Source organism: Urocitellus parryii, chromosome 1 (genome assembly GCF_045843805.1).
Source record: "Urocitellus parryii isolate mUroPar1 chromosome 1, mUroPar1.hap1, whole genome shotgun sequence".
NCBI classification, from domain to species: Eukaryota; Metazoa; Chordata; class Mammalia; order Rodentia; family Sciuridae; genus Urocitellus; species Urocitellus parryii.
In genome coordinates, this window is record NC_135531.1 from 143,992,526 (window position 1) to 144,006,424 (window position 13,899).

The 13,899-nt window shown below is 38.7% G+C and overlaps 1 protein-coding gene across 1 annotated transcript in view; it reads left to right on the top strand.

The window, feature by feature from the left end:
* Sgcd (sarcoglycan delta) overlaps positions 1 to 13,215 on the top strand; it is a 388,785-nt gene extending 375,570 nt beyond the window's left edge. The window contains exons 7-8 of the mRNA XM_026388348.2: positions 5,988 to 6,111; positions 7,664 to 13,215. Coding sequence (XP_026244133.1) covers positions 5,988 to 6,111; positions 7,664 to 7,837 — 298 coding nt within the window. The 3' untranslated portion in view covers positions 7,838 to 13,215. The remainder of the gene's footprint in view (positions 1 to 5,987; positions 6,112 to 7,663) is intronic.
* Positions 13,216 to 13,899: the final 684 nt, after the last annotated feature.

Genomic DNA, 13,899 nt, shown 5'->3' on the forward strand with positions numbered 1-13,899 from the left:
AAACTTAAACCTTAATATAAAGTGAGAAAATATCAAGAGAAAGAGATAATTTGTAAAAATTAACCTGAGATAACATATAAAACTGTTTGATTCTATAATAATGTTTTATATAGAAATGTTTTTCTATCCCAGAGGATTTATCAATGAGTTTAAATACACAAAGGACAAATAATTCTAATCTTTCATAAATAATTCTGGAGTTATAAAAGGGGACAATGGCATTATAAGAAAAATTTACAGAATACACTCATTCTGGAATGCAGGTACAAAATTCTAAAAATTATTAACGCATGGTTTCAGATATATATATTAGAATAGGTGATAAATAATGGGGAAGCTAGGTTAATGACAAAGTGTTATCAACACATTAATATAATAAAAATAAATATATTATTTTAATAGATAATATATCCTTATACATTATAAAATATATTGATAAATTTTATAATACTGATAGAAACTCTTAGAAAATTAGAAGGGAACTTTTTTATTTTGTGTATTTTTGTTTGTTTTTTTGGCACCAGGGATTGAACTCAGGTGCACTAAACCACTGAGCCACATCACCAGCCCCTTTTTCTTTTATATTTTATTTGGAGACAACATCTCACTAAGTTGCTGAAGCCCTTGCTAAGTTACTGAGGCTGGCCTCAAACCTTCAATCCTCCTACTTTAGCCTCCTAAGCTGCTTGGATCCGTATTTTGTTTAAAAGTGTTAAAGGGAAAAAAATTCCCCAGAGCAAAAAACATACTGAATGGTAACTGCCTTGTTGAAAGTTTTCTTAAAGTCAGGAAGAAGCAAGATTTCTATTTCCTTACTTCTAGTCAATATCATATTGCATAGTATGTAGAGTATGAAAATAAAAAGAAATAAAAGTTCTAAAAATGAAAGGATGTAAAACTATCATAATTTAAAATTAATAGTGACTATAATGGAATGGAATATATAGAAAATAATCTATACACAAATTATGAAAATTAATTTATCTAAGTGTTGACCATATGATCAACATACCAAAAAATAGAAGATATGTATGTGTATACACACATACCTACATATACACATAAATACATACACACTAGGGAAGGAAAAGGAACAAGAGAAATACTTTTTTTAAAACTACCATTTTCATCAACCACAAAGGATATGCTAAACTCAGAGAAGATTGCTAACAATTAGGAAACACAATGTATTCAGAAAACAACTAAAAAGACACAATGTCCATGGATTGAACTTAAATCCAATCAAAATCATGACAGTATTTCCTTGTGAAACTCAAGTTCCAAATTTATATGGAAGATCAAGAATAGTAAACTATTCTTGAAAAAGAAGAAGATGGTAGGCAGGTTTGCCTTATGAAATATAAAGAATTTTAAAACCTCTAGTAAGTTAGCTAAAGTATTTAAATAATTTTGGAGGATGGGCAAATAGAATAATGTAATGACTAGAAACCCTGAAAAAGAACCATAAATGTATAAGCATATCATTATGACAGAGCTAAATGTGGGTTTTTCAGCATATGGTATTGAGATTTCCTGCGTTCTGTTCAGACCCCAACCTCACACCATATACAGAAATCAATTCATGATGAATTATATTTCATGGAAAAAAGCATAAAACTTTTGAAAACAATATAGAAGAACATCATGACTTCAGTGTAGGGAATGACTGCTCAGATAAGATATAGAAAGCACAAATCCTATAGGAAAAAATAGTAATAATAATAAATGTGCCTGCACTAAAATATAAAATGTAATTTGAACACAGAAGTCAAACCACAAATTGAAAGACAAAATTATCAGTATATAGAACTACTAAATATTTTTCAGCATATATACTTTACAAATCACATCAAAAACATTTAATGTAAAATAATTGAAATAGCACAAAAAGAAAAAAAAGCATATTAACTGAAGAAAATCCCAAATGGATAACGAATGCAAAGATATTTCCCTGCTAATTAGGGAAATGCAATTTTAAAAGACAGTAGCATCCTATTTCACATTCATTTCATACTTAATATTATTAAATGCTAGCAAGAAAGTGGAACAACTGGAACTGTATACACTTCTAGTGGGGAAGTCGATCGGAACAATCATTTTTGAAAGCTAATTGGCATCATCTAATTATGCTAAAAGTATGTCTCCCCTAGGAGTAGCAATTCTAGTCTCCTCTAAGTGTCTCAAAGAGATTTTTGCATGAACACACCAGGAGCATATGCAAGAATGTACATAGATAAACTATGTGTAGAAACAAAAACCTAGAGCCAATGCAAACATCCAACAGAGGTGAACAAGTAGCTCATGGGGTTATGAGAACACCTGACAAACAGAATAAAATAGAACCATGTGCCAGAACATGGGAACATAACAGGGAGGGGGAAAGAGTGACTAAAGAAATGCTTAATTGCTCTGTGCGTAAAGTTCAAAAAATGTGCAAGAGGAAACAGTATATTGTTGAAGAAAGTAAGCATACAATAGTATAAAGAAAAGCAAAAAAAAAAAAATAGTCACAAAATTCCATACAGTACTTACTACTAGAGAGGGACAGGAAGGGATGGGATCAGGAAGATGAGCTCAGGGCACTACCAAGGTAAAAAGTTCTTCCCCCCCCCCCATAAAAAGGATGATGAGTATACAAGGCCCCTTGATTGTCATTCTCTTTATAGTAGTTGTGCTTTTATAAATGTTCTTTTGTATCTATGAGTGGAACTTCATGTATCAGAATAAAATTAAATATTTTTAATCAGGGGGGAAAAAAAGTTAGAAGCTTTGGCAATAGGTGACCAGGTTAGAAGAGCAGCTGACTTTGATGGACAGCATCTCATCCTCTCTTTCACATTCAAATCAATGCCATTTGCCAGATATCACTGTGCTGGGGCTGTTGTTTTATTTACAGCCTTCTCGTGGGTGCCTCCTTGACATCACCCAAAGACTGTTTCAAAATGGGTAACACTGCATTCTGGGAAGTGCGCATCACTCAGCTGTCTGTGGCGCCATCCTTGTTCTCATGGACGTGGACTAGCTTTGGAAAGATGAGCATGAATTCCACAAAAATAAAAAAGTGACATTTAATTACAGAGAACAGGGTAGCGATATGGATAGGAAAAATAGCTTTTCTGAAAGCGGCGTGGTACAGTAAACAACACCCTGGGCTTTGGTTTCTGCTACCTTTGAATCTTGGTTCTGCCATTTAACTACAAGTGCAATCCTGAGCAAGTCACAATCAGGATTACAGGAGCACAGGTCTGATAAGGCTTGGTGATGATTCAATACTGTTAGCAAGCCCTTTACACACTGCCACAATCCAGTCAACCTTTCATAAATGATAGCTGATGTTTTCAGCAAGAAAGAAGACCAATACAATAAGGTGAACCAAACCCTAAATGGTGAATAAGCTCAAGAGTTCAAGTTCCTAAGGACCTTGGGAAGGTTTTAACTAAACAACAAATGACATACTCAATACTGACTTCAGGGAGATATATTTGTGGGTAAAGTACATTTCAAAAAAGTGGGGGGAAAATAATGAGACAAAGATTGAGAAACAGGTCAGCAGATTACAGAAGTTCTGGTCTCCTGAGAGGGAGGAGTTAAAGGCTGAGTTCACTGATGCCATGAGGGAGGGAGCAAGGGAAGGAAAGAAGGAAAGAAAAGAGGGCTCCACCCTGGGGAAGGTGGAGCAGGCGCAGCCATGGGAGGGCAAACCTGTGCTAAAAGGAGGCGCATCACTATTCCTGGAATGTCAGAAAACTCAGAATAAACTGTGTAAATCAGCCAGACTGTACAGGAGGGAAACCAGGAGAAAGTGGCATAAAACTATCTTCATATTTCAAAACTGAGAGGTGGTCAGGAACATAGGAGAAGCTCCACTGAGCTGGACTGAGGTCTAGGTGGCACTGCAGCGCTCCTGTTGCCCTGGTAACCAGACACCTTGTCCCACCAGCATTATCTCATCAGGAGAAAAACCACATCCTCACATATAATGACAGGCAGCCCCACCCAGCCCAGGCAGCCATGGGGAAGGTCTCCTGAGAAGGAGAAGGTCGGGATAGGGGACTTTTGCCACATAGAAAGGAGCAAGCCAAGAATGAGTTTGAGAGAAGATCAAGTAATTGTGCCTGTTGCTTCTCTTTCTGACTCTGGCTGAGTCACTGTAGGGGAAAAAACAAATCAAGGGAAAAATCTATGGCCTGGAAGCAAGCATTAAGAACCCAGAACCTTATACCCAGGCACAGTGGTGCACACCTGTTGTAATCCCAATGGCTCCAGAGGCTGAGGCAGGAGAATCCAGAGTTCAAAGCCAGCCTCAACAACTTAGGGAAGCCCTAAGCAACTAGGCAAGAACCTGTCTCTAAATAAAATATATATTTTAAAAAAGGGTTAAGGATGTGATTCAGTGATTAAGCACCCCTGGGTTCAATCCCTGATACCCACCACCAAAAAAAAAAAAAAATAGAGAAGCCAGACCCAGAAGTGTGGCAGCATTCTCCAACAGCCATGTAACATGACCATCGATTGCTAGGGGATGGCATCATACTGGTCACTTTGTTCTTCTCGTCCCTTACTGAGGCTCTAGAGGGTTTGCCTGCCCCAAGGGAGTGATGGAAACACAACAACACGGGCAGAAGGGATGCTGTTCCTTTTCAGCATGTTCAGGGTGATCAAAACTTATAGATGTTGACTAGGGAAATTGGTCTTAATAAAAGTGGTTTGAAAACCATTGCTGAGGCCCCTACTTCTACTTTGAAGTAATAGAGAAGAGGATCTTCATATATTGCCATCTAATAGGAATGTTAAAAATCTAGAATATTCAGGGGATGGCTGAGTTTTAGTTAATGTTTTTCTCATTAAGGTGAGTTAGAAAAGAAAAAATACCCAAGAAATACTATCCTCTATTTTGGCATCATAATTAGAATAGAGGATGACTGATTCACCTTCTCTGGGTTTACTTCTTATCCTTCATACAATAAAATTTGCTAAATCCAGAGAGACTTGTAACCCCCACTGCAATCAAGATATGGAACACAGGTCCACTGTCTACAACATCCCCTCCTGTCATGCCTTTGTCAACAAACTACCTCAACTCCCAGCCCTGGCAACCACTGACCCATTCTAAATCTTTTGACAACTACATTGTAGAACAGGGCTCAGGACTGCTTTATAATTTTCTGGTACAATAACATTAGTAAAAGCAGTCTATTTCGTGTTCCCAATAGAAAAATCCAAAACGCTCCAAACAATTGAACTTTCTGAGTGCCAACAGAAGGTTCCAAAAGTTTCACATTTTGGAGTATCTTGGAATCTGGATTTTTCAATTAGTAAAGTCTACACAAGTATTTTAAAAAACCCTCTGAAATACTTCTGGTTCTAAGCATTTTGAATACATAATTTCACCTGTAATAGTTAATACATATGTGCATTTCCAATGTGACAGGCATTATTTGAAGTACTTTATAAATGAAGAAACTGTCACTTTTTGAAATTATAGAAGTAAAAGGAAGAAAGATTTGCCCAGGGTCATATAGTGGCCACACCATGACTCAATTCCAAGCATGTCTTGCTCCTAGATCTATTTTCTTAACTTCTATCTGATTTCACATCCAAAGAAGACACAGAAAGTAAGGAAAAGTGGAAACAATATCTACCAATTTCAGGAAGCTCAGTTTAGACCTAGGATTGGCCTATCCTTTTGAAAAAATGCCCATGTGGGAGTTTGATTAACATACCAATAAAGCAATAATTGAATGGATATAAGATAACATGAAGTCATGATCCTGGAACACCTTCCTTATGACCTTTGTGGAATGTAATAAAGTACAGCCTAGACCCCTTATACTCTCTGTCAGACTTGTCCAGGTTTCTAAAGCAAAACTAGAAATATCCTCTGATCAAATTCCGAAATACTCTTTTGATGCCCTGAGCACCAACCTTTTCCGAAATTCACCAAAAAGGGAACAGGATCTTTTATCTTCACCTTGTATGTCTTTCAGGTTGGAGTCTCCAACCCGTTCTCTGGTGATGGAGGCCCCAAAAGGAGTCGAAATAAATGCAGAAGCTGGCAATATGGAAGCCACCTGCAGAACGGAGCTGAGGCTGGAGTCCAAAGATGGAGAGGTAAGTGCTAGGAAGAACAGAAGCCCAAAGACAGACATGTCCTAGAGGCTGACCTCTCCCAGAGCTGGGGTTTCCACCAAGATTGATCCTGCACTGCTTCAACCAAGGGAGTCAATCAGAAGATTTTATTTCATGACACAAAAAGTTGAATGACATGATTACAAGCCAAAACCATAGTACTTAAAAGTTATGATTCATTATTTGTGAAGGGCTACCATAATGGAGTGTGTTGCAAGTACACAACTATATGGCCAATTTGGAATGCTATTTCCAAATTCTCTCTTGTTGCCTTAAAATAATATTTATTTAGCCAGCAGAGTCAAGCTGAATGTCTCACCCATCTGGCTAAAGATGAACTTAATTTACATGCACGTATTTTATGTTGTATGTTTCTATTTTCATTGGGAATGGAGAGTCAGCTCTAACAGCTATTCTAAACCACAAGAAGAAAAATATTAATAGGGTGAAACCAGGTAACCAGAGAATGAAGGATTACAGATATCCATTCTCTTATCCCATCACAATCCAGTTGGATAAATAAAAACACTTCTTGTGTTTTTGTAAACAATGCAAGTTTCATTGCATCTACAACACCCCCCCCCAGTATGATTTGACTACAAACTTTTAAAAATACTTTCAAAGTATTCACTTATGAGTGAGGCTTTTAATTTAAGAATAAAAATAAGAAGGACAAAACCTGAGATTTTTTTAGCATCTTTTTCTTTTTTTTGATGGTGGTGGGGATTGAACCCAGGGCCTTGTGCATAGAAGGCAAGCACTCTACCAACTGACCTATATCCCCAGCCCAGAATTTTTTTTAAAGGTAAAACGGTTCTCCCTGTTGTATCCACTCACAGGGAGTCTTCACCTGCTTCTGTAATCCACCCCATGGATATAACACCCTCCCTTTGTTTGCTTTGGCATTTACTATTTTATTTTAAAATGGAGAGAACATTCAATTATCACAGCTGCCTCTTCAAATAGCCACAAACTGCAAACCGCACACATAAAAATAGTGACTATCTCACATATCTCAGAATTTGCGCTCTGGAGGAATAAGTTATAATCACACTTCTACTGGTAGTCTCACCACTGCTAATTTTTTATAGTAATGTATATAAGTATATTCTATAAAATACCAGCAACATAAATTGTTCAAAAGGAAAATGGAAAGTTCACTCATCATTTAAAACTTGGAAAATGCTGTTCATTCCCTTCCTCTTGAAAGTTCATCTTATACAGGGACATATGTAGAATCTGAGAAGCCTGCAGGTAATGAAAACTCTTACATATACCACTATTCACATTCTACACTTTATATTTTTTTACAAAACTGCTAATGTTGGTCGGTGTAGCATTATCTTGCTAGGATGTATGTTTCTGGGAGAGGAGCAACCTCACCTGTCTTGAGCATCTCAGATCCCCAGTGCCAAGACACTGTAGGTGCTGGTGAGGTTTAAATGAAGCTGAACATTCATCTGCTCACTCTTTCTGCAAGTCCAGAGCAAAGATGGCAGGCTCTGACTCTTTCCTTTCTATTCACTCTCTTCAGATTAGGTTAGATGCTGCGAAAATCAAACTACCTAGACTGCCTCATGGATCCTACACGCCCACAGGAACGAGGCAGAAGGTCTTCGAGATCTGCGTCTGCGCCAACGGGAGATTATTCCTGTCCCAGGCGGGAACTGGTTCCACTTGTCAGATAAACACAAGTGTCTGCCTTTGAAAGACTATCCACAGTGGACCTTGTCGGCAGCATAAAGGCCTTTTTTTTTGGCTTTAGACACTGGCTGCCAGCTATTTTTACTAGAACACAGAAAGCCTATCAAAGACCTTGTGTGCGTGTGCGTGTGTGTATGCGTGTGCATGGGTGAGTGTATGTGTACACGTGAGAGTGTTTGCCTGTGTGAGTGGATATAAATATATATAAATAAATATAAATAAATATATATATCCTCTGTATAAAATGAGGTTTCAGTACAAAAGGAACCATGGGTGACCCTGTGATATCCACTGTCATTTTCCATCCCATCCCCACCACCTACATGTCAGAAATCAAAACACTCATTCAGGCCCAACATCCCGAGACCATTCAAAGACACATAGTGGACTGAACACTTGAATATGCATCAACGTGTTCAAGTGACAGTATATCTTCTTTTTTTACATCATTACAGGCAGCGATGGCGGGAATCGCCAAGTCACACTCAAGTGCTGAGATACTTGTATGAAGCCCACACACCTTGGACTTGGTGGGGGGGTATGGCTCAGTGGTAAAGTGAGAATTTAGCAAGTGGAAGGTCCTGGGTTCGATTCCCAGCACCAGCTCCCCACCAACACCAAAAAAAAAAAAAAAATAGATGTTTGGTTTCCCTTTCTTAGCTTTAGTAAGTCTATAAGGCTGGCCCAGGGGCCCCTCTTCAAATCAGAGATGGGTTGATGCCATGGAAGTCATCAAAGGAACTCAAAATGCCTGTCCTACCCCTGCAGCCAAGTGTGTTGGGATTTTGTCATTGCATGAATGAGGAGCATGAGTTTTAACAAATTTTGAACTGCTCACCCAACTTCAGCTTATCTTAATTCCTTTAAACTCACATATTCTCCCATAGTCAAAATTAGAGTTGTAAATCAGCACAAAATAGGATAACAGCTGCTCCTCAGTCAGCTGGTAGCAACTCAGTGGCCTGACAGGCAAAGAATAAATGGGTGATATGTCTCTGTTTAAAGGAAAAAAAATGGCTCCAAAGCTGTTATATTCTCACTTCTTCCTCCAATAGAATCTGATCCAAAATGATGATGTCAATCAAAATCCCAAAGGGTGGAGCCCTACCCCAAGAAAAATCATTTTAAGATGGAAATCTAAGAGTAGCATAGGGAACCCAATTGCCATTCATGCATTTTGGGGTATTAGACACACTTTGTATTTTTAAAGGCATTTACCCACTCTCTAGTTTTGATCTTATTTTTTTTTTCAGTACTGGGATATGTATATTCCTAAATCCACTATTATGTTTTCTCTAGAAATCACAGGTTTAAAGCACTATAATGCTACCCAAAATTGCTCACTGCAAGTTAACGTAAACTGAGTCACGTGTCTTCATCAGAATCACTGTGTGCCGTGGGACAGAGCAGCACCCACTGCCCCGTAAATGGAAGCATCTCTAATTCCCGCCATCAGCTACCTCTCATTTTTCCACCTTCATCACCATGCTCCAGGGTCACCCTGGCCAGCTCTTGTGCTGGGACAGGGGATTACACCATCTCTGTTCAAAGAGGGGGAAATGTGCCTATGCCTTAAGTCAATGCACTCAGCAAGGAGAAGCACATCCTATTTATCTGTAGTTTATTTTGGGTGATTGGAGAGGAATGGTTTAGTTATGACTGGGCATCAACAGCTGGTAGACACACCAAATGGTTAACAGATATGGACTCTACGGAGCCCAGAGTGGAGATGTAACTGGCTTAGACCGTCCTGGATGCCATTTGACAAGCAACGGCCCCGCAATTCTAAAATGAAGCCGTATGTATTGGCCTGAATGGTTTTTTTTTTTTCCTTCTTCAACAAGGTTCTAATTTTTCTTACTTCTCAAGCAGAGGAAGGTTTGTCATGAAAGATAAAGAGGTTTGATATTTTTGAGGTGTCACTCAAGCATCAGGCTGTGGTTGGAACACATGGGTTGTCAAAGCAAACTGTGTGTTGCTTGGTTTCTTGGAGGGTGGGATGGCCAAGTGACTCAGCTGGTTTCTCCCAGGCTCGCTCCTCTCGTTCTTGCTTGGATGTCATGCAGAAGATTGGGTTGGTCGATCTTAGGGAAAGTCCAGAGTATTGCTAAATTAGTAGTACTAAGGTCTAAAAACGAGTACCATAAAAGACATCGGGATACTCTGGATTGGGATTACCAATATCCTGTTGGGTCACCCTGCCAGAATCTGCATGTATCACACCCAGGGCTTTTCCCAGCCAGGAAAAATCCCTAGTTGGATATTCAGATCACCTACTGCATAGCATTCAGATAAACCATATAGCTCACAATAGATTGTGGCTAAATACCTTAAGACAGGTTTGTACTTGAAGCAGACAGACAAACCATCTCTGCATTTTGCCATCTCACATACATCATCTATTGATGAGGAGGAAACAAGAGTTCCCTGAACCTCTTTCCTCTGATTTTGTTTTAATGTCTGAGATGAGCACCTTGGGACGTCTATGCCAATCAAGAAGAAACACTGGTATAGTCCTCTTGAAAAATCGAATTCTAAAGGTAATCAGATCACAAGTAGAATTAAAAAATAATAGCAATCACAATTATAAATGAAGCACCTTTGCGGGACACGGGATATGAAAGTCTGCCTTTCATTTATGTTAAATGACCACAATGTATAAGTTAATAAGCAGAAACTCCAGTGTGGATGAAATTATGCATTTCAGTTCAGACTTTAGAAATTGGTAAATTATACTCAAAGATCTTCAATGTACTTTTTTTCCCCCTCCCAATGCCCTCTAAACAGAATCTCTTTCCATGGTCATAAGAGAAAGTTTTATTTGAATTCTGGGGAAAAAAAATAGATTTTACATTAAAATCTGCTAATCCCTAATTTTAAAAAACAAGATTCTTTCTAATCTTTGTATAAAATACCTGCTAGACAATCACACTTTGGGGTATAGTAAACACCTGGCAATATAATAAAGAGTTCAAACAATTCTTCAATGTACTGGAAGTTCTAATATGATACTATTCTCCAGATTTTTTATAAATGAAAAAAATGATCTCCAAATATGTTTAACATTTAGTTCTATTTGATCTCTGCTTGATAAGTCATGAAATTTCCATCTTGGGAAAAACTTCAGTGTGATGGAGGTTTTTGAAAGCCACGTGTCAAGGTGGAAACTTGACATGTGGCTTTGTGATTGTTTCGTTGCCCAAGAGATAAACCTTATAAACTTGAATTGGCTTTCAACTTCTTTTAAGTCATATTCCCTTTGGATAATTTTCACTGTACATCCAGCAGCCATAGACCAAAGATTGCTTGAGGTTTGACCCTAAAGCAAGGGTCAGCAAACTCTAACCTGGAGACCAAATCCGATTCATTACCAGTTTTTGTAAATAAAGATTTATTGGAACACAGCCATGTGCTTTAATTTGCATGTTGTTTATGACTGATATCACTCTGTGACACCAGGGTTGTCAGAACCCATGTGGCCCGCTAAACATAATGATGGCTATTTGGATCTTTATGGAGAAAGTTTGCTGACCCATGACCTAGAGGCCATTTGTGGTATATGTCGGACATAGCAGGAGAGAAAGCGGATCCCCTAGTAGCCAGGGTAAGCCTGCATTTCTGTGTGAGCATGGGAATATAAATACTTGGCAAACTAATTTAGGAAGGAAGAGCTTCCTTAAAACTACATGAAGAAATGATTCATCTGTTGGAGAAACATAAGATCAGAGGATTTTGGGGGGGTCAGGGAGAACAGAATGAGGGGCAGCTTAGGTGAACAGGAAAGTTGTGATAGGTCCTCTGAATCTTTTCAGAGGATTCTTAATGAATGGATCAGCATCGTTGTGTGACGAGAGGTGAAGCAGGGATGCTATGGTTGAAACGGACAATCTCTTTCCTGAAAACTCTTTCTGGAACTCTCTAATCTCACACAGAAGTTCCCACCTCTCCTGCCCATTCTCCAGAAAGATGACCACACCAAGGTCCTTCATAGACTATTTTTTTTTACTTCATTGTCTTTTTTTGGTCTCCGTTACCTTGGTTATCCATATCTCCAGGGTACTTCATGGTCCTCTAGCCACGGCATGCCTCAAGAAATGGTCAGAAGGAAGGATAACTGGAAGTATCAGAAGAAGCAGGATTTTAATGTGTGTAGGAAGAAAAATACAGGAAAATTCTTTTTATGAAGCCATTGGTGAGAGGAACCAGAGTAATGCCAGTTTGCTTTTGTTTCCAAGGATCTCAGTATTTTGTTCCTTGGTGCCAAGTGCAAAGAAAAAAAAAATCAAAACAAAACATGTTTTGGATTCTACTACTCTGCTTCTGTGTGGGAAAGCAGGTTCCTACCAGAAATTCATCTCTCCAATCAACACCCCTTTTGCTAATTGAGGGCTTTATACTCATTATTTTTTTTAAAACATGAGTTATGAATGACCCTCTGTAAGTATGAGTATTCATGTTGGGGAGGAAGGATATTTTTAGTGAAAATGATCATCATTTACTAGTCCCTAATCTCTATCCGATAAGAGGCACCTCAACCTTCCATGTAGATACAGTTGATAGAAGGGGGCAGCAGAATAGAACATGTTGCTTTTATTTTAGGCAAAAGGTAGGGTGATGTTTGGGTGCAAAGAGTAAATAGATACAATTCAGCACCTGACCCTTTTTTTTTTTAATAAGGATCTATGAAAGCTGAAAATTTTTCATTTAAGGAAGTCACAAACAACATCAGTTCGCCCTCATCCCTACCCCAGGAAATGTTAGGTACAAAGAGGATAAAGTAGCAATTCCTTGAATGACACGTTTGCATGGTGCACCAGTAACCAGTGGGGAAAAAGTTAGAATGAAAGAAACAACCTTAGAAAACAGGCCTTTTATCTCCAAGATAAAATGTCCCTCTTGTGGTCTTTCATCACTTTCTCCTTGGTAGAAAGTTCCCCCAGTTCCCACATTATTTCCATTAAAATAGTCAAAGCTACTGCATTGGGATGTCAAATGCATCCCTTTCTTTGTGCTAATCGGAATTTAAAATTATACAGTTGCCTCTGAATTTCTCATTCACAAAGCCAAACCACTGATGAGAGAGAGCGGTGGGAAGCCGGCTGCTCCCATCAGCACAGCACACCACGCATCAGCTCTTTCGCAAGCACTGTGATTTCTATGGTCCTCAAAAGCTTTCTTTATAATTGAGTCCTTGAAATTTCTCCAGGAAGGTCTGAATGGCAAAGGGAAAATAATTACTTGTGGGAGGTCCTTTTGAGTATTGTTAGAGCACAAGTGTAAAAGAAAACACCCCTTTTGGTGCACCCTATGCTCACACACGTGACTTGGGCTTCCCCCCACCCTCCTTTTGTAGATACTGATGGAGCAGGAAATTCGTATCTTCCTTTGAGAGAAAAAAGCAAGAATGTCATGAGCCCCCATGCACTAGAAAGTGTGATATGTAACACAGTGTTAAAGATGCCTTCAGAGCATAGGTCAGCAGTCTCCCGCACACCAACAGCGATGCTAACTACAGTTCCTTTACTTTAGCACAGCAACTGGTAATATTGGTGCCTCTTTTGTGGTTTGCAATTGGAAGAAAACAAAGGAAGAATTGCTATAAGTAAGAAGTAGTTTTGAGTCCAAATCTACTTATCATGGCAAGAAGGCAGAGTAGTGTTCCAAACACCTCGTTCAGGATGTAGACATCCTGGATAGAAAGTGAGTCGATTCTGCCTCATCACTGAACACCCTATAGCTGAGATCAGCTAAGTAAAATATGATTCTGCTCTCACTGGGAGAAGGGAGAAGAAAACATCTGTTTGATCTAAAATCTACCCTGCATACTTAGAATTTTCTAGCAGGCACCAGTCCAATGTCTTCGCAGCCTACTTCTACATTTGGGATTTTTAGCAAAATCAGAGATAACTCAGATATCATAAAGTGAGAAACTCTAAACTGGTCTGTTAGCTTACATGGGAGGGCTACAGCATTAGGTTGTCTGAGAGCAGGAAGATGACATTGGTCAACAAGAGAGATGTCTCTTTAGTTTCCATATCCATCTAATTCACAGGATGCTTAAGTCTT